We start from the raw sequence: 20,157 nt of genomic DNA, 5'->3' as shown, positions 1-20,157 counted from the left end.
ATAGGAGATTGATCAGATCGGCAAATTAAATTTAACCCTGGCACGAACGAGGTGATACAATTTGAAAGAAACACCACCACAAAGGACTATTCAGTGAAGGGGAGGATGCTAGAAAGCTCAGAGAACAGTGGAATATTGAGGTGCTTGTCCACAGATCCCTAACAGGTTAGCAGAATACAGCTTCCAGTCACACATAGGTCATAACAGCAGGAGGCTATGTAGGAGATGTACAAAACTGGTTAACCCACAACTGTGTACAGCTCTGATTGCCACACTATAGGAAGGATGTGATTGCAGAAGGATGTGCAGGGGTTGCAGAAGAGATTCACGAGGATGTTGCCTGGGTTGGAACATTTTAGCAATGAGGAGAGACTGCATAACCCCAGGTCAGCTTCTTTGCAGAAGATCGAGATGGAATGAGATTTAGTTATGTACAATTATGAGGGGCATTGACAGTGTGGTCAAAAGCAGCTATGCCCATTAATCAATGAGTTAATAAAAAGAGGGGACAGAAAGAATTTGACAAAACTTTCTTCATTCAGACAGTGATAAGAATCTGCAATGCACCATCTGGGAGAGTAGTCATCGATAAGGCTCACAACCTTTAAAGTATGTGAATGAACACTTCAAATGTTCACAACATTCAGGTAATGGATCAAGTGCTGGAAAGTGGCATACATATAGATAGGTCAATGGAGACTCAATGGGCTGTAGGGATCCTTCTGTGCTGTATGACTGACTATTCTGCCATTCAATTAGACCATAGATACTTAATGACCAACTCTCAACAACCCTGTGTGATAAGTAATCCCACAGCTTCACAACCCTCAAAAACCCTCTGAAAGGTGCAACCCATTGTGCTCAAATTATGCCCTTTGGTCGCACACTCCCCCACAAGAGGAAACTAGTTTTTTGCATCTACCCTACCAAGTCCTCTATGAATCTTGTACGTTTGTAGAATGTCACCTTTCATTCTTCTATATCCCATTAACTATTGGCCTGACCTATTCAACCTCTCCTCTTAAAACAGACAGCCCCATCATTGCTAGTATCAGGCTAGAACCTTCTCTGGACTGCCTCCAATGCCAGTAAGGAGCCCAAAATTGTTCACAGTATTCCAGATGTGGTCTTGTACAGTTTCAGCAAAATCACCCTTTGGGTGAGATTAGGGGTGATCTAATTGAGGTCTTCAGGATAACAACAAATAAAGTCAGAGTACATAAACTTTCCACTGGTTAGAGATTCTACAGCCAGGGGCATAGCCTAAGAATTAGGGCCAGACCGTTCAGGAGAGATGTTAGAAAGCATTTCGACATGCAAAGAATTGTAAAAGTTTGGAACTCTCTTTTTCAATGACGATTGATGGTAATTCAATTGTTAAATTTAAATCTGGCAAACATTTTTTTATTAAATAAGGGTACCAAGAATTACAGGCCCAAGGCAGAAATATGGAGTTAGGTTTCAAATCAGCCACAATCTTACTTTTTTTAATACATTTGTGAGATGTGGCTGTTGCTGGATGGCCAGCATTCATTATTGTTCCTAATTTTCCCTGAGGTGGTGGTGAGCTGCCTTCTTGAACTGCTGCAGCCCACCTGTTGTGGGTTGACCCACAATGCTCATGGGGAAGGAATTTCACAGTTTAGACCCAGTGACCGTGAAGGAACAGCGATATATTTCCAAGTCAGGATGGTAAGTGGCTTAGAGAACTTGCAGGTGGTGGCATTCCCACGTATCTGTTGCCCTTGTCCTCCTAGCAAGCTGTGGTTGTGGGTTTGGAAGGTGCTGAATGAGTATCTTGAGTGAATTTCTGCAGTATATCCTGGAGACGGTACACACTGCTACTACGGAGCATCAGTGGTGTAGTGGGTCCATGCTTGTGGATGTAGTGCCAATCAAACGGGCTGCCTTGTCTTGGATGCTGTCAAGCTTGAGTGTTTTTGGAGCTGTATTCATCCAGGCAAGTGAGGACTATTCAATACACTTCTGACTGGTGCCATGTAGATGGTGGACAGGCTTTGGGGAGTCAGGTTACTCGCCACAGTATTTCTAGCCTCTGATCTGCTCATGTAGCCACTGTGTTTACGTGGCGAGTCCAGTTAAGTTTCTGGTCAATGATGACACCCGGATGTTGATACTGGGGGATTCAGTGGTGGTAACACCATTGAATGTCAAGAGATGGTGATTAAATAGTCTCTTATTAGTGATGGTCACAGCTGGCATTGTGTGGTATCAATGTTACTTGCTACTGGTCCATCCAAGCCTAGATATTGTCCAGATCATGTTGCATTTGAACACAGACAGCTGCAGTATATGAGGGATGGCAAATGGTACTGATCATTGTGCAATCATCGACAAACATCCCTACTTCCTACCTTACAATCCAAGGAAGTTCATTAATGAAGCAGCTAAAGATGGCTGGGCTACAACACTACCAGGAGGAACTCCTGCAGAGATGTCCTGGAGCCGAGATGACTAACAACTACAACCACCTTGTGTGTCAGGTATGACTCGAACCAGCAGAGAGTTTTCCCCCGATACCCATTGATTCCAGTTTTGCTCGGACTCCTTGATGTCACACTCCTTGATGTCAAAGGCTGTCACTCTCATCTCATCCCATACATTCAGCTCTTTTGACCATGTTTGAACAAGACTGTAATGAGTCTGGAACTGAGTGGACCATCGTGGAACTCAAACCAGGCGTCACTGAGCAGGTTCTGGATTAGAGTGGTGCTGGAAAAGCACAGCAGTTCAGGTAGCATCCGAGGAGCAGGAAAATCGACGTTTCAGGCAAAAGTCCTTCATCAGGAATGAAGGGTTTTTGCCTGAAACAATGATTTTCCTGCTCCTCGGATGCTGCCTGAACTGCTGTGCTTTTCCAGCACCACTCTAATCCAGAATCTGGTTTCCAGCATCTGCAGTCATTGTTTTTACCCCGTCACTGAGCAGGTTATTGATAAACAAGAACTGCTTAATGGAAACTTTGATGACATCTTCGATCACTTTACTGATGTGATCGAATATAGATGGGCGGTATTTGGCTGGGTTGGATTTATCCTACTTTTGTACTGGAAAAGCTTCACTAGGGGAGCGGCAAATTCTGGAGCACAAGTCTTCAGTACTATTGCCGGAATGTTGGCAGGGCCAATAGCCTTTAAAATATCCAGCGTATTCAAATCACATGGAGTGAATTAACTGGTATCTGGGGATATATTGGGGACGACTGGAGGAGGCCAAGATGGATTATCCACTCAGCATTTCTGGCTTACGACTGCTGAGAAAGCTTCAGCCTTATATTTTCCACTAATGTGATGGGCTTTTCCATCATTTTGGGGGGGGGGGGGGGGGGGGGGGTGGTATTTGTGGAGCCTCCTCCTCCAGTGGTATTATTCAATTGTCCAGCACCATGTATGTCTCGATGTGGCAGGATTGCAGAGCTTAAATCTGATCCACTGATTGTGGGATCGCTTAGCTCTATCATTTGCTGCTTATGCTGTATGGCATGTGAGTAGTCCTGCTTGGTAGCTTCACCAGGTTATTTTCAGGTATGCCTGGTGCTGCTCTTGCGCACTCTCCGTTGATCCTCTGGCTTGATGGGGGATATACTAGGCTATTGTGGAATACAATTTTACTGCTGATGGCCCACATCACTTCATGGATGCTCAGTCTTTAGATGCTAGATCTGTTCATATCTGAGCCACTTATCAAGATGATAGTGCCACACAACACATGGAGGGTCTTCTCAGTGTGAAGGTGGGATTTCATCTCTACGAGAACTCTGTGGTGGTTACTCTTACTAATACTGCCATGGACAGATGGATCTGCAAACGGCAGATTGGTAAGGATGAATTCAAGTATGCTTTTTCCCTCTTGCTGGTTCCCTCATCACCTGCCACAGACCCAGTGTAGCAGCTATGTCTTTTAGGGCCCGACCAGCTCAAACAGTAGTGTTGCTGCCAAACCATTCTTGGTGGAGCACATTGAAATCCCCCAGCCAGAGTACATTTTGCCACCTTCAGCGCTTTCTCAGTGTATTGTCAACATGGAGGAGTACTGAGCCGAGGGAGGGCAGTACTTGGTAATTAGTAGGATGTTTCCTCACCCATGTTTAATCTGAAGTCATGAAACTTCATGGAGTCCTGCACCAATGTTGAGGACTCCCAGGACAATTCCCTCCTCACTGTATACCACCATGCTGCCACCTCTGCTGGGGCGGTCCCACTGGTGGGACAGGACATATCCAGACATGGTGATAGTCATATCTGGGACGTCATATTCACGGAATCATATTTTACAATGTCGGGCTGTTGCTTGATTAGTCTGTTGAGATAGCTCTCCCGATTTTGTCACTAGCCCCCAAGTGTTAGTAAGGAGGATGTTGGAGGGTTGACAGGACTGTTTTGGCGATTGTCTTTTTCAGCACAAGGTCATCTGTCCGGTTTCATTTCTTTGAGACTTTGCAGCAACTGGTACACTTGAATGGCTTGCTCCGCCATCCAGACCCACATATATAGATTAATTCCAAATTTGTGTTTTCTTTTCAATTGAATTCAAATTCCACCACCTACCACGGTGAGATACGAAACCTCGTCCCCAGAAAATTAGCTAAGTTTGAGGATTAATAGTCTAGCAATAATGGAGGCTCAATGACCTACTCCTATTCCTATCTTCTATTCTCTAATCCCTTTGAAGTGAAGGCCAACATTTCATTTGCGTTTGCTATTATCTGTTGAACTTCGATGTTGTTTTTTCATGATTTGTGGACAAGGGCTCCCAAATCCCAGTGTTGCATCTCTCTGCAGTCTTTCTCCATTTAAATAATATTTAGCTCATCTAATCTTCCTGCCAAAATCCATAATCTCACATAATATTCCCACTGCCATGTCTTTGGCCACTTACCTAACCTGTCTATATCCCACTACAGACTGCGTCATCTTCACCTATTTTTGAGTCACTCACAAGCTTGGTTATAATAGATTCATTTTTGTCATCCAAGTTGTTCATGTATATTGTAAACAGTTACGGCCCCAGCAACAATCACCGTGGTGCTCCAGTTACCATCGTGAAATGCCCCTCCTTACCCCAACTCTTGGTCTTCTACAAGTCAATCTCTATCCACGTTAACTTACTACCTTCATCACCATGGTCACATATCTTATCAAGCACCTGATAAAAATCTAAATATATTAGATCCACTGCTTCCCCTTTACCTGTTCTGCTTACTGCCTCCTCAAAAGACTTCCAGTAAATGTTATCATCAGGTATGATTCCCCCCTTATGAGCCATACTGACTCAGCTTGATCATATTGCACACTTCTAAATGCTCGGCTATTACATCCTTTATCATTGACTCCAACAATGATAAGACATTAAGCTAACTGGCCTATAGTAACCTATTCTTTGTCCCCTCCCCTTTTTAAAGAAAGATGTTATATTTGCATTTTTCTAATCTTCCTGGACTTGTCCAGAATCTAGGAATTCCTGGAAGATTATGACCAGTGCATCCACTATTCTATGGCTGCTGCTTTTAATTTTCTGGGATGCATTCCATCAGGACCAGAGGACTTATTGGTCTTTAACTCACTTGTCTGTAGTGCTAGTTATGGTTTTTATTTCTCTCCTCCTTTTGACCCATGAAAATTTAGCAATTTTGGAATGCTATTTTTGTGTCTTCCACATGAAATTTTTTGCAAAATACTTATTCAACTCCTCATGAACTTCCTGGTTTCCCATTAGAATTTATCCAGCCTTATTAACCAAGGAGCTTTGGTTTCTCTCTTCCTTTTTATATATTTAAAGAAGCTTTTGTTGTCCATTTTGATATTACTTTCAAATATATCCTTAAAGTTTATTTTCTACTTTTTTTGAATGTCTTTTGTTGGCTTCTAAAACTTTCCGAATCCTCTGGCTTACCACTAATCTTTGCCACATGTATACTTTTCTTTTCTTTCATTCTTTCATGAAGCTATTCTTAACTTCTCTGAATAAGCAAGAGGCCAGAATTGGAGAAGTGCAGATACTTGAGAAATATAGGCCCCAGAAGGGCAACAGAGATAGGGGGTGAACACACTGATGTTCAGAGACTTGAAAACAAAAAAAATGAGATCGGGACGCAACACAAATCACTGGAGACCATAAGATATAGGAGCAGAAATTAGGCCATTCAGCCCATCGAGTCTGCTCTGCCATTCAATCATGGCTGATACATTTCTCAATCCCATTCTCCCGCTTTATCCCCGTAACTGTTGATCCCCTTGATACTCAAGAACCTATCTGGCTCAGTCTTTTCAATGATCTGGCCTCCACAGCCTTCCGTGGCAGTGAATTCCTCAGATTCCCAACTCTCTGGCTGAAGTAGTTTCTCCTTATTTCCATTCTAAAGGGTCCTCCCTTTACTCTAAGGCTGTGCCCTCAGGTCCTAGTCTCTCCTACCAATGGAAACATCGTCCCAACATCTATTCTGTCCAGGCCATTCAGTATTCTAAATCAACAAGTTAAGGGGAAAATGGGTGAACTACAATCATGTGAATTGAGGTACAGAGTTTTGTCTGAATTCAATTTTATAGAACATAAGAAATAGGAGGCAAGGTAGGGCAGCATTGGAATAATCAAATCTAAACATGGCAAAGCATGGATGAATGCTTCAGCAGATATAGAGTTGGGGCAGTGTTATAAAATTGGAAATGATGGATTTATTGATTACAGAAGCTCTTCTTTAGGTCAAAAACAAACAAAGTTATATTCCTTATCACATGATCCTTAAAATTAGATATTGCAAGTCTAGGCAGGATTGTTTGATGAGAGGCAATTTCTCCCAGATTATTACACATTTTGTTTATACAAGAGTGTTCCACATTTTGGACAGGAGATTCTGATCAAGGCTTCCTCAGAAATGCTGAGCCATACTTTCATTTTGGCAGGATCTTTATAATGTAGACATTAAAAACACAGCCCAAAATAATACGTTAATAAGTTGTGTATAGAGATTTATTGAAGGAGAATAGCAGAGCACTTCATGTAGATAATGCTAATCATCCAAAAAAGGAAGCCAAAACCAATCTTCTGATTTTCATACAATTAGTTCGATAGCCCATCTAATTAATTTTGTCCTGACATTTGCAGCAAAGAATGAATGAGAGGAACAACTGAAACAAGCGGCATTGTAAGATTAACTAAACGCAGTTTAAAGCTTGATCAAGTATGTTTGTTTTGTAGATTTTGATTGCGTTCTCTGGATTGAATTTGGGCTTTGTTTATTGACAATAGAAGAGACTGCAGAGACAGATCATTTAGAAAATCTATAAAAGGGGACAGACCGCAACAAAAGAGTAGCCAAGAGTTGCAGCTATGCCCAAACGGAAGAGGAGCTTAACAAGGATAAGTTTATCACCCTAATTAAAAACCACACAATACCAGGTTATAGTCCAATAGGTTTATTTGGAAGCACTAGCTTTTGGAACACTGTTGCTTCATCAGATGGTTGTGGAGTATAAGCTTATACAAGGCAAAACATTACCTTGTCACATTGAGCGTATGGCATTGAATAGCATGAAAAATGTTATGGACATTCTCTAGTGGAGAACACGAAGACATTTACGAAGATGAGTAGGCCAAAAACTTAATTTAATGGGATGTAAGCATGAGGCCTAGGAAGAGAATCAAAGTGATGAAATAAAGTGAAGATTTGGAAAAAATGAATACATTGGTATCACATCATTGACTTCCCTTAACATGACTGGACTATTAATGCATAGGCCGAGGTTATGGTTATGAGGTAAAAACAATGACTAGGTTATGGTTATGCTAGGGTTATGATTTCAAGTCCCACCATGGCAGATTGTGAAATTTGAATTCAGTTTAAAGGAAATCTGGATAAAACGTTGGGTCTAATGACAATCATGAAACCACTATTAATTATCATAAAAATCCATCTAGCTCACAAGTATCCTTTAGGGATGGAAATTTGTCATCCATACCCAGTCTGGCCAACATCCAACTCTAGAGCCACAGCAATGTGGATTAGATTCCCTACAATACGGAAACAGGCCCTTCGCTCCAAAAAGTCCACACCAATCCTCTGAAGAGTAACCCACCCAGACCCTACATTTACCCCTGACTAATACATCTAACACAATGAGCAATTTCGCATGCCCAATTCACCTGACCTGCACATATTTGAATTGTGGGAGGAAACCAGAGCCAGAGGAAACCCACACAGACACAGGGAGAAAGTACAAACTTCACACAGACAGTCATCCAAGGCAGAAAGTGAACCCAGGTCCCTGGCACTGTGAGGCAGCAGTGCTAACCACTGAGCCATCGTGCTGCCCCGAGTTGAGTCTCAAACACAACTTTGGGCAATTAGGGAAGTGCAATAAATGCTGATCTATCTATAAACACCACATGCCATGAATGAATAAAAAGTGGTACCTACAAATCAGTCCTTGCAAAAGATGAAGTGTGGAGATGGAAATTGAGCAATAGATCAGCTGTGGTTGGAGGATCTGCAAGATACACAGTGAAGAATGGCGTGTGATAGAAAAGTTTTGAAACTGAAATCAATATGTATAAGGCCACTGTGTGATCAACCTTGTGATATCGTACAGGTATTTGAGCAACCTCAGGAGGAGTGAAAGACCAACTGGACATTAATGTAATGCACATGTAGAGATGGGTATGTGGAATGATAGGAAAGGATAAAGGACAAGTCGAGAACAAGAACATCACAAGACTGTGGAAGCAATGGAGTAAGTAGCCAAGAGGAGACTGAAATGGTACCATCTGCAATGGACAGTGTGGAAAGGTGTCAAGGTGAGTGATAGAGATGGCAACTACTGCAAGAAAAAGATAAAGTTCCAGAACTAGATAAAGTGATGCAATTTTTAGAGACTTAAACACAGTGGAACTGGAAGAGGAATGGATAAAACACAGCGAAAAATAGTGAAGGGTAATCAAACAAATATTGTGGTAATGCCAAGTAAAACTGGAGACATCAGAACAGCAGCACAGTGGTTCAGTGGTTAGCCCTGCTGCCTCACAGCACCAGGGACTGTTTCGATTCCATTCTTGGGTGACTGTCTGTGTGGAGTCTGCATATTCTCCATGTGTCTATGTGGGTTTTCCTTCGGGTTCTCCTGTTTCCTCCCACAGTCCAAAGATGTGCATGTTAGATGGATTAGCCATGCAAAAGTGCCCATAATCTCCAGGCATGTGCAAGCTAGGAGGATTAGCTATGGAAACTCTTTGAAGGGTTGGTATAGACTTGTTGGACCAAATGGCCTGTATCCACATTGTTGAGATTCTAATCAAGGTGCCAATGACAAACAAGATGACAATAAAACATTATGGAAGATGAAAGACGACAAAGAAAAGACAGACAAATGTCAGAAATTGAAATCGGAGACATGGATCTGACCAACTACAGGACTTGAGGAAGGTACTTCTTTTGATTTTATTTTGCCATGCCCCGTTTTAAACTTGTAGTGCAGGGCATATTACAGAGAAGAATTTAAATGAAGAGCTGTATTAGAATAAAACCACACGGTCTCTTACACAAGACATATCCTGGGCAATGTGCAAAATTTGTGTTATCTTTCAGCTTCCTTGATTACTCTATTCAAGCAGCTAAACTTGACATTCTGCAACAGTCACTCAAGATGGAGTTCGGAAAGGCAGGAAAACGAATAATAAACATTTGTGATGTCACACAGGAAGACCAATTCCCAAAGATCCAAATAAGAAAACAATTTTTGGTACTGTCTCTGCTAAATGCTGATAGATGAAAGATGGGAGAGTATAGAAAACTTGATGATGATGATGATGATAGCTTAGAACAAATTTCATACTTACTATTTGGCAGAATCAGACAACTGATACTCTCGACGTCTGTCGTAACACTCCTGGATGCCAGGATCACTCCATAATTTCTTTATTGCTTCAACATATTTTTGCTCAAACGTGACTACTTTATCTACCTCCACTTCTCGGACCATATTTGCATTGTCCTATTGAAAAAAATTAAGATATTTAAAAGTCTTGTCATATTTGTGTTCATCAAAATCATAAATTGCAAAGAAGAAAACTTTTAACGGAAGCATCTTCATGGAAATTTACAAGTTCTATTTGTCTGCTCATTGCTTTTAATGGAACACATCAACAAGTTCAGGAAATGTCAAGCATTGAGGTGTTTCCTTTAAATAATTATTCCTTCAAATGGATTAGCTTGTCAATACACATTTATTATGGCAATGTTTTAATTCTGGTTGCATGAAGGTTTGGCCAAGAGACCTTATTTTTCATCCATTTTATATGAAGGAATCCAGTCATTTTAAACATAAAACACAACAAAAAAGACAGAAGACGACAAAAAATGAAAATAAAAATTGGTCACATGGATCTGACTAATTTTGAATATTTCCTATATCAATGGTTAAAATAGGCACCTAAGCTCTGATAACAGGCTTCACTTTTCAACTATATTGATTTTCTATAACTTCACTTCGTAATTGAATATATTTCACTGAAGTATGAGACATTTTGTATGAAGGTCATAGCAAAACTATTAAGACTTTTTTGAATCATAACAGAGAGACGAGGTTCAAGGGTGGAGGTTTGAAGGGAGGATTGAAAGTAGAAATTGTTTAGGGTGAGGACCAGTTCCACCAAATGAGTGTGTTGTTGGAGCGAGGTTAGTTGGGTCGGTGGGAGAAGAAACAATGAGGGCTTTGAGGCCTTCCTCATGGGGGATATGGGTGTACGGCGATTGGATGTCCATGGTAAAGATGGTGTTGGGAGCTGGGGAATTGGAATTCATGGAGGTGGTGGCGAGTGTGGATGGTGTTCCGAACATATGTGGGAAGCTCTTGGACCAAGGGGAAAGGGCTGAGTCGAGATAAGTGGAGACGAGTACGGTGGGGCACGAACAGGCGGAATTAATTGGTCGACCGTGGCAGTCAGATTTGCAGAATTTGGGTAAGAGATAGAACCAGGCAGTGCAGGATTGGGGAACAGTGAAAACACTCAGTAAAAGTTGATTGATAATGTTTGCCAGTGCAATAATAACTCTGCAATTATTATGATTCTGTTACAAACTGTTAATGTTTGAAGACAGCTCAGAACACCCAGTGACTAACTGAAAAAGAATTATGTTCAGGAATTTCATGTTTTTAAACAAAAACATTTACTTTGCGTGGAGAAAAATTCAACGAACCAAACAGCACTACCTTAAGCAATACCCTATAAAGACAAAGGCTATAGACTCAACTCTACTTTTCCCTGCATCTTTCCCTTACACAAAAAGTTTAAAGATTCATTCAAATTTCCGAGGATCAAGCAAAAAGGTATGTCACTACTCCAGTTTCCAACTATTCTCCAAGGTATGAAATGTAATGGACATCCTTCCATTAGGTATTAGCTGAACAATCCTGTGAATTCCCTTCAAAAACTAGGAACTTCTCAGCATAAACTTGCACTTCCATGAATTCTCCAAGCTGCCTGTTGATATTCACCGTGAGGTTTACTGTAGATTTCTCTGGTTCCAAGCTAGACAAATCTTCCAGCTGCTTTATCCCTCTTGGAATGAAAACTGAACTCAAGCTCACATGGACATTGATATAGTTAGTAGTTTCATCACTTAAAGTGCAAGCCTACTAACAATTATAATTAGGCTTTCTCAATCAGCTCAGATTCAGTGAAGCAAATAAATAAACAAAAAGAACCTTCTATCCCCATAGCCCATCTACAGAAATGTAGCATTTTTTGGAATATCTTCAAACAGGAAATGTAAATTACATTAACTTGACATAACTGATTCTGTAACATATAAAAAAGTTGGCGTTAGCCATTTTTCTTGTTCAAACAACCCCTCTCCTAGAATTACTGGCCTTGTCAAGGAACTCTCTTGATTCCAAGGGGTTTTCAATCTCCTTTCATTTGGAGACTGCATAAACAATGCAAACCTTATATTAAATAAAGTAGATCTGCTAGCTTCATTACAAAGCCAACAAATGCTTCACAATTCTACCTCTGACCTTGAATGCAAATCTTACAGTTGGAATTAACTTTTAAAACTAGCTTGTTTAATTTTCATTTATTCCAGGGCCTTGCTTGTCATTTTGCAACCAGATGTCCCCATTAGTAGAGATGGTGGCATAGTGGTAATGTCACTGGACTCACAATCCAGAGCATAGCCGAATGTTCAGGGAACGTGGGTTTGAATCCCACCATGGCAGATGAAGAAACTTCAAATTAAGTTTTAAAAATAACTAGCTTAATAGCAGATGGGCAGAAGGAATAGGGTTGCCTTATTAGTAAGGACTGAAATTAAGTCGACAGCAAGAAATCAAGTAGGGTCAGATAGTGTATAATTTGTGTCGGTAAAATTGAGGAACTGCCAAAGGTTAAAAAAAAACTGTAGGTGGAGTTATGCACAGGCCTCCAAACAGTAATCAGGAGCTGGGGCACAAGACATCAGGAGATAGAAAAGATATGTAAGAAACGAAAAATTACAGGATCATGGGGGCGGGGGGGGGGGAATTTCAATATACAGGTGGACTGAGAAAATCTGATTGGCAGTGGATTGCAAGAAAAGGAATTTGTGAAATGTCTATGAGATGGCTTGGTGGGGTCCACTAAGGAACAGGTAATATTGGATTTAGATTTGTGCAATGTGGAAGACTTGATCAGGGAGCTTAAGGTGAGGGAACCCTTAGGAGGCAGTGATCATAATATGATTGAATTTACTCTGCAATTTGAGAAGGAGAAGATAGAATCAGAGGTAACAGTATTACAGCGGAACAAAGCCACTACAGAGACTTGAGGGAGGAGCGGGGCATAATTGTCTAGCAGGAAAGACAGTGGAACAGCAATGGCAGGGGTTTCTGGGAGCAATTCAGGAGACACAGCAAAAATTCATCCTGAGGAAAAAAGCAGTATACTAAAGGGAGGATGTGGCAACCGTGGCCGAATATGGAGGTCAGGGATTACATAAATGCAAAAAAAGTATATAATGTGGCAAATTGCAGTGGGAAACTGGAGGATTGGGAAGCTTACAAAGACCAACAAAGGGCAACCAAGAAATAAATAAGGAGGGAGAAGATTAAATATGATGGTAAGCCAGTCAGTAATAATAAAGGAAGACTGTAAGAGTTTCTTAAGATACACAAAGGACAAAAGAGTGGTAAAAGTGGACATTGGGCCCTGGAAAATGATACTGGAGAGATAGTAGTGGGGGACAAGAACAAAGCTGAAGAACTGAATACTTACTTCACGTCAGTCTTCATGGTGGAAGATACAAGAAAGACCCCAAAATTTCGAGTGTTGGAGTAGGAGCTGAGCATAGTGGCCATCACCAAAGAGAAGATGCTAGAAAACCTGAACATCCTGAAAGTGGATAAATCACCTGGACCGGATGGACTACACCCCAGAGTTCTAAAGGAGATAGCTGCAGAGATAGTGGAGGTCTTAGAGGTGATCTTTCAGAAATCGCCAGAGTCATGGAGGGTCCCAGAGGACTGGAAAATCGCTAACATGACACTCCTGTTGAAAGAGCGAGTAAGGCAAAAGGCAGAAAACTACAGGCTGATTAGCCTAACCTCAGTCGCGAGTAAGGTCCTGGAATCCATTGTAACGGTTGAGATTTCTGAATACTTGGAAGTGTATGGTAAACTAAGACAAAGTCAGCTTGGTTTCATCAAGCGAGGTTACGCTTGAAAATCTGAAAGAATCTTTTGAGGAAGAAAAGAACAGGTCAGACCAAGGGGAGCCAATGGATGTTATCTACCTGGAGTTCAAGGAGGCCTTTGACAAGGTGCCGCATAGGAGGCTGCTCAGCAAGGTAAGGGTCCTGGGGATTCAGGCAAGGTGCTAACATGGATAGAAAGCCAGTACGGGCGATAAAAGAGTCCCTCAAGACGGCAGCCAGTAACAAGTGAAGCTCTGCAAGGGTCAGTGTTGGGACCACAGCTTTTCCCTTTATATATTAATGATCTAGACAAAGGAACTGACAGCATTCTGGCTACATTTGCAGACAATACAAAGATAGCTAGAGGGACAGATAGTATTGAGGTGGTGGGGAGGCTGTAGAAGGATTTAGACAGGTTAGGAGAGTGGGCAAAGAAGTGGCAGATGGAGTACAATGTGGGAAAGTGAGAGGTCATGTGCTTTGGTGAGAAGAATAGAAGTATGGATTATTTTCTAAATGGGGAGAAAATTCCGAAGTCTGAAGTGCAAAGAGATTGGGAGTTCTACTCCAGGATTCTCTCAAGGTAAACTTGCAGGTTGAGTCAGTCGATAGGAAGGCAGTTGGCACTTGTTTTGAGGAAACTTGAATATAAAAGTAGGGATGTATTTCAGAGTCTCTAAAATACTCTGGTCAGACCACATTTGGAGTAATGTGTGCAGCTTTGGGCCCAATATCTCAGAAGGTACGTATTGGCCCTGGAGTGTGTTCAGAGAAGGTTCACAAGAATGGTCTCAGGAATGAAAAGCTTAACATATGAGGAATGTTTGAGGACTCGGACTATATTCGATGGAATTGATAAGGATAAAGGGAGATCTAATTGAAACTGAATGGCCTGGAGAGAATGGATTTTGGCGAGATGTTTCCATTGGTAGGAGTGTCTAAGACCAGAGGGCCCAGCATTAGAGCAAAGGAAGACCATTTGGACTGGAGATAAGGAGAAAATTGTTCAGCCAGAGAAAGGTGAATCTATGGAATTCACTGCCACAGAAGACTGTGGGGGCCAGGTTATTGAGTATATTTAAGTTCGAGATAGATAGGTTTTTGATTGTCAAGGTAATCAAGGGTTAAAAGGGAGAAAGCAGGAGAATCGGATCAAGAAACTTATCAGCCATGATTGAATGGCAGAGCTGAATGGCCTAATGGGCTGAATGGCCTAATTTCTGATCCTATGTCTTATTGTTGTGGTTCTGTTCGCCGAGCTGGAAATGTTTGTTGCAAACGTTTCGTCCCCTGTCTAGGTGACATCCTCAGTGCTTGGGAGCCTCCTGTGAAGTGCTTCTGTGGTGTTTCCTCCGGCATTTATAGTGGCCTGTCCCTGCCGCTTCCGGTTGTCAGTTTCAGCGGACAGCTTATGTTTTAAAAAACTCAGAATTCTATAGTTTTGCTGAGTAACAGCTATCCAAATAGTACAATTAGTTTTATCAGGCATAGAATCATAATTTCAAATAATCTTAATACTTCCATACTAAAATGGACTTTGCCTACTTAAAGGAAATATAGGAAAGTCCAGTGCAAAACTGTGACATTTTTGGCTGATCCCAATGGCAAAGAAATATTGCAAAAATCAAATAATATAGTCATTATAATGAAACAAACTACCAGAAGGTACTCTGAGAGTATGTTATAAATTCACATTGGAGAAATTGGGAAGACTGTTAAAAACTTTGTTAGATGTAGGTTTTAAGGAGCATCTTAAAAGAGAAAAGTGAGGCATGTACGCTAGGGGAGGGAATCCCAGTGCCTTGGCAGCTGAAAACGTGCATTAATGATGGTGCAATTAAAATTGAGGTATTCGAGAGTCCAGAAATTGCTGAGCTCAGAACAGCTATTCATGAAACTCAAAGCAAATCAGAGATAGGGATATCATATGGGAAGCTAGTCAGGAATGTGCTGAATTGTAAGCGGAATGTTCAGAAGCAGTTGATAGGAGGCATGGGCGGAGTTGGACGATGCTATACTTTGCGATTGTGTGGACATAAAGTCAGAACTTCAACTTAGATTCTGCTACAACATTTAGTTGGGGAAGATTTCTGTACATGCATTATAAGGTGTTTGACAAGCAGTCTGATTACTTTGCAACAATGGAGATTGTGGAGGGAGATTGTGGTGAGGTAGAGCTAGAGCTAGACTTCATCAGCATCTCTATGAAAATTGATGTGCTATTTAGGAAAATGTCACAATGGTAACATGCAGAAGAGAAAGAGGGGACCAAGAACAGATCCATGAGGGACATCAGAGTTGGTGGTGCAGGAGTTGACAGAGAAGTCATTCCACATGGTACTCTGGCTACTACTCTTCAGTTACTATCAACGTCTTCCCATAATTGTCTAATCTACCTAAATATTTATGTCACCTTTTTAAAAATCAGGCTCTCTTTACTGCATTCAAAAATCTGATTGGACAGCAATGCCAAGTGTTTCATGATTAATACAAAGCCACGTAATTCTAATGAAACACAATGCAGTAAAGAAACCTACCAACATACTTAATTTGCCAATGATGCATCGTGTACAACTATTAGTATTACTGAAACAGAAGAACAGCTGTGATTCACATTCAATGGTGTACAGCAGTTTGAACTGATTAAGATGTAATTATGCAATACTTTGGACACATTCAACCAACTTAACTGACCAAGTATCATCCAGTGACAAAATGCGGAGACCACATTTGCTGGAAAAGGGATGATTTATTTTGACCCACACTAAACTGGTCTACCCACTATTCTTACAACACATGAGAGTTTAAGTCAACTCTGATCTGAACATTATTTTCCGCATCATCCACAAAACTGCAGCAGTTCAAGAATGTCAAGCAACATCTTCAAAGCAAATAGCAAGTGACAATAAATGAGGCCTTGGCACAGTCTTTCAACTCTTAAGAACATTGTTAATGCTTCGTAAACTTTAAACGAATTGTCCATGCAAAAATAATCATGTTGCAACTTTTACTTCACTCAATTTCGAAGTGTTCACCAGACCCACAATAATAGCTTGAATTCCACAAAGTTATTACACCATACTGAGTCACTCCTTCAATGAGTCAGAATACAGATATAGAACAGATGCCTATCAGACAATGTCACAAAACAGTCATTAGCCAACATTTTATAATGAAGAAAATGAAATTTATATTCTCTTGGGGAAACAAAATCTGTTCAAGTACCTGTCAGATGTATCAAGCTATTACATAGTTACAAATCAGGTGAACCAACACAATAGTGTATATTTACATGAAAGCCATTCACTGCAATACGTCAAATGGCAGCTCTTTATTACCATAATCCAAGACTAGTCCAATTTTGGAGATATTTCCCCCATTGTCCCTCACAATTCTTGCTTCAAGTATTCATCCAAATATCCTTTACACAGTTTCTGCTTAAACCCACGGCCAGTCCAATCTGTAACAGCCTTGCATCAACAATTTTTTTTTTAAATCTTGCTCTGTAATGACAATTATGAATCCTACTCAGTGTGGTTTTCATCTGTCACTGCAATTTAATCAAAATAGCAAACAGAGAGCAAGGTTGCTTTCATAGTTCACGACTTGGTCTGTGTGTGTGGCTTTCCTGTGTACCGTAGTGGTGAATTCTCCGTTTGGTGTTCTCTGTACCCTCACGTCTAGGAATGGGAGTTGGTTGTCCTTTTCTTCCTCTCTCGTGAATCAGATTCCTGTGAGTGTGGAGTTGATGATCCAATGTGTTTTCTCTATTTCCGTGTTTTTAATGATTACAAAGGTGTCATCAACGTATCTGACCCAGAGTTTGGGTTTAATTTGTGGTAAGACTTTGCATTACTGCTTCTGCTATGAGTCCCGAGATCGGTGAGCCCATGGGTGTTCTGTTGATTTGTTCGTATATCTGGTTGTTGAATGTGAAGTGTGTTGTGAGGCACAAGTCCAGTAGTTTAAGTATGCCGTCTTTGTTGATGGGTTCAACGTCCTGTTGTCTGTTATGTCTGTTCAGCAGGTTGGCTATTGTTCCCTGGCTAGGGCTTTGTCAATAGAGGTGAACAGTGCTGTTACGTCAAATGAGACCATGGTTTCTTCCTTGTCTGTGTATATTTCTGATGATGTCCAAGAATTCCTGTGTTTATTGTATAGAGTGTCTGGATCCGCTGATCAGGTGTTTCAGTTTCTGCTGTCAGCGGAACACCAAACGGAGAATTCACCACTAAGATACACAGGAAAGCCACACACACAGACCAAGTCCTGAACTATGAAAGCAACCACCCCAATACACACAAACGAAGTTGCATCAAGACACTATTCGAAAGGGCCACAACACACTGCAGCACACCAGAACTGCAAAAAGAGGAAGAGGAATACCTATACAAGGCATTCGCCATAAACGGATACCCTCGCAATTTCATCAACAGATGCCTAAGGGAAAGACAACGGAACGAGGACATGCCGCAACCCAAAGGACTAGCCACACTACCATACATCAAGAACATCTCTGAAATGACAGCCAGACTACTGCGACCACTAGGACTTATAGCAGCACACAAACCAACAGCCACACTCAGACAACAACTCACCAGAACGAAGGACCCGATACCCAGCATGAGCAAAACTAATGTAGTGTACAAAATCCCATGCAAGGACTGCACAAAACACTATATAGGACAAACAGGAAGACAGCTAAAGATCCGCATCCACGAACATCAACTAGCCACGAAACGACACGACCAGCTATCCCCAGTAGCCACACACGCAGATGACAAGCAACACGAATTCGACTGGGACAACACTACCATTATAGGGCAAACCAAACAAAGAACAGCCAGGGAATTCCTAGAAGCATGGCACTCATCCACAAACACCATCAACAAACACATCGACCTGGACCCAATATACCGGCCACTACAGTGGACAGCTGAAACTGACAACCGGAAGCGGCAGGGACAGGCCACTATAAATGCCGGAGGAAACACCACAGAAGCGCTTCACAGGAGGCTCCCAAGCACTGAGGATGTAACCTAGACAGGGGACGAAACGTTTGCAACAAAAACTTCCAGCTCGGCGAACAGAATCAGTTTTTATTTATTTTACCTCCTAGTGTATCTGAAGCATCTCCGTGACCATTTGGAACATCAAATGTAGAGTATGCACCCACCAAATAGCTCATACCGTTAATCCACACTTAAAAATGCCTTTGACTTGCAAACCATCAATATGACCATGAAGAACTGAAAGAACAATAATGCTACTCATTAACCACAAATAAACTACCAACACCACACAGAACAATATGTAAGTAAAACCTTTATAAAGTAGTGAAACATCTAAAAATGCTTTACAGGTGCAGTATAAAATAAAAGCATACCACAATAAGATACATTAGGTCAGATAACCAAAAGCTTGACCAAATAATTTTTTTCTTCTAAAAAACAGCAGTGCCTTCAAGGAGAAAGGGGGAGAATCATGGCCACCAATAATTAAACAGTTATAACTGATAATGCAGGAGGTGGTCAGTTTGCAGCTACCTCTTCAGTATCTGAACAAGCTGAGCTACCTGAACAATAATTTTCACTTGACTCCACTCACCTCCCCCAAATAAAAGCCTATACTTTGGAAATGTGTATAAATCCCTCTGTGTGGGACATGTAAAACAGGTATTATTGTAGTCATATGCAGCTATCATACCTCATTATTTTTTAAAATACATCGATGACTGTTGTGGCACTGTTCCCTGCTCATACTCAGAAGATCAAGAACATTGCTTTCAATTTTCACTTGTGTGCCTTCAGCGGTCCATTCCTAATTCTATTAGACTGATTCCTCAAATGGCAGGACCAATATATGAAGAGAGATTGGATCGGTTAGGCCCATTGGGAGTGGAGATCTCATAGAACCCTATAAAATTCTAAAATTACAAGATATGATAAGCGCAGAAAGAATGATAACCAATGGACTATTACTAGATCCCTTTTGTCCTAGAGCATGGAACCACTCCCACTATTAAGATTTTTTTCTTGAGATTCTTACACACTTGATGCAACTGCAATACACCAACTTCTGTGAACAGTCAAAATTTATTATGTACAGGCTTTGGAGCACCACTTGACACTCCTCACAATGCTTGTGAAGCATGTCAAGAGAAGCTAGCTGAACAAAAGGAGCAGCTCTTCCTTTATACAAGATCTTTGCATCACAGTCAGCAATGCCCATAAGACAATCCTCAGCCACTCCCCCAGTATTTAAATTATTGACACACAAGGTACAATTATTATAATGACATTAATTACTAGTCCATGCAGTAGATTAGAATCACAGGATCCTCCCGCGTGGGAAAAAAACATTCAGCAGTAAAGTTCTTAAATCCATTGTCCTTAGTGACCACTCCAAACTATCCAAGTTGAGTAGAAATGAGACAGTTATCCAAAATCTCCTTCGGTAAACTCCAATCTGAAAAT

General features: G+C 41.1%; 1 protein-coding gene across 1 annotated transcript in view; it reads right to left on the bottom strand.

The window, feature by feature from the left end:
- LOC122561122 (guanine nucleotide-binding protein subunit alpha-14) overlaps nt 1-20,157 on the bottom strand; it is a 176,350-nt gene that overhangs the window by 26,793 nt on the left and 129,400 nt on the right. The window contains exon 3 of the mRNA XM_043712573.2: nt 9,850-10,004. Within this exon, the coding sequence (XP_043568508.1) occupies nt 9,850-10,004 (155 nt within the window). The remainder of the gene's footprint in view (nt 1-9,849; nt 10,005-20,157) is intronic.

This window comes from Chiloscyllium plagiosum, unplaced genomic scaffold (genome assembly GCF_037043375.1).
Source record: "Chiloscyllium plagiosum isolate Xiang-an unplaced genomic scaffold, Cpla_swu_hap1 HiC_scaffold_2, whole genome shotgun sequence".
Classification (NCBI taxonomy): Eukaryota; Metazoa; Chordata; class Chondrichthyes; order Orectolobiformes; family Hemiscylliidae; genus Chiloscyllium; species Chiloscyllium plagiosum.
Note: the sequence above shows the minus strand (reverse complement) of the source record. Positions and strands in the feature narration are given on the sequence as shown.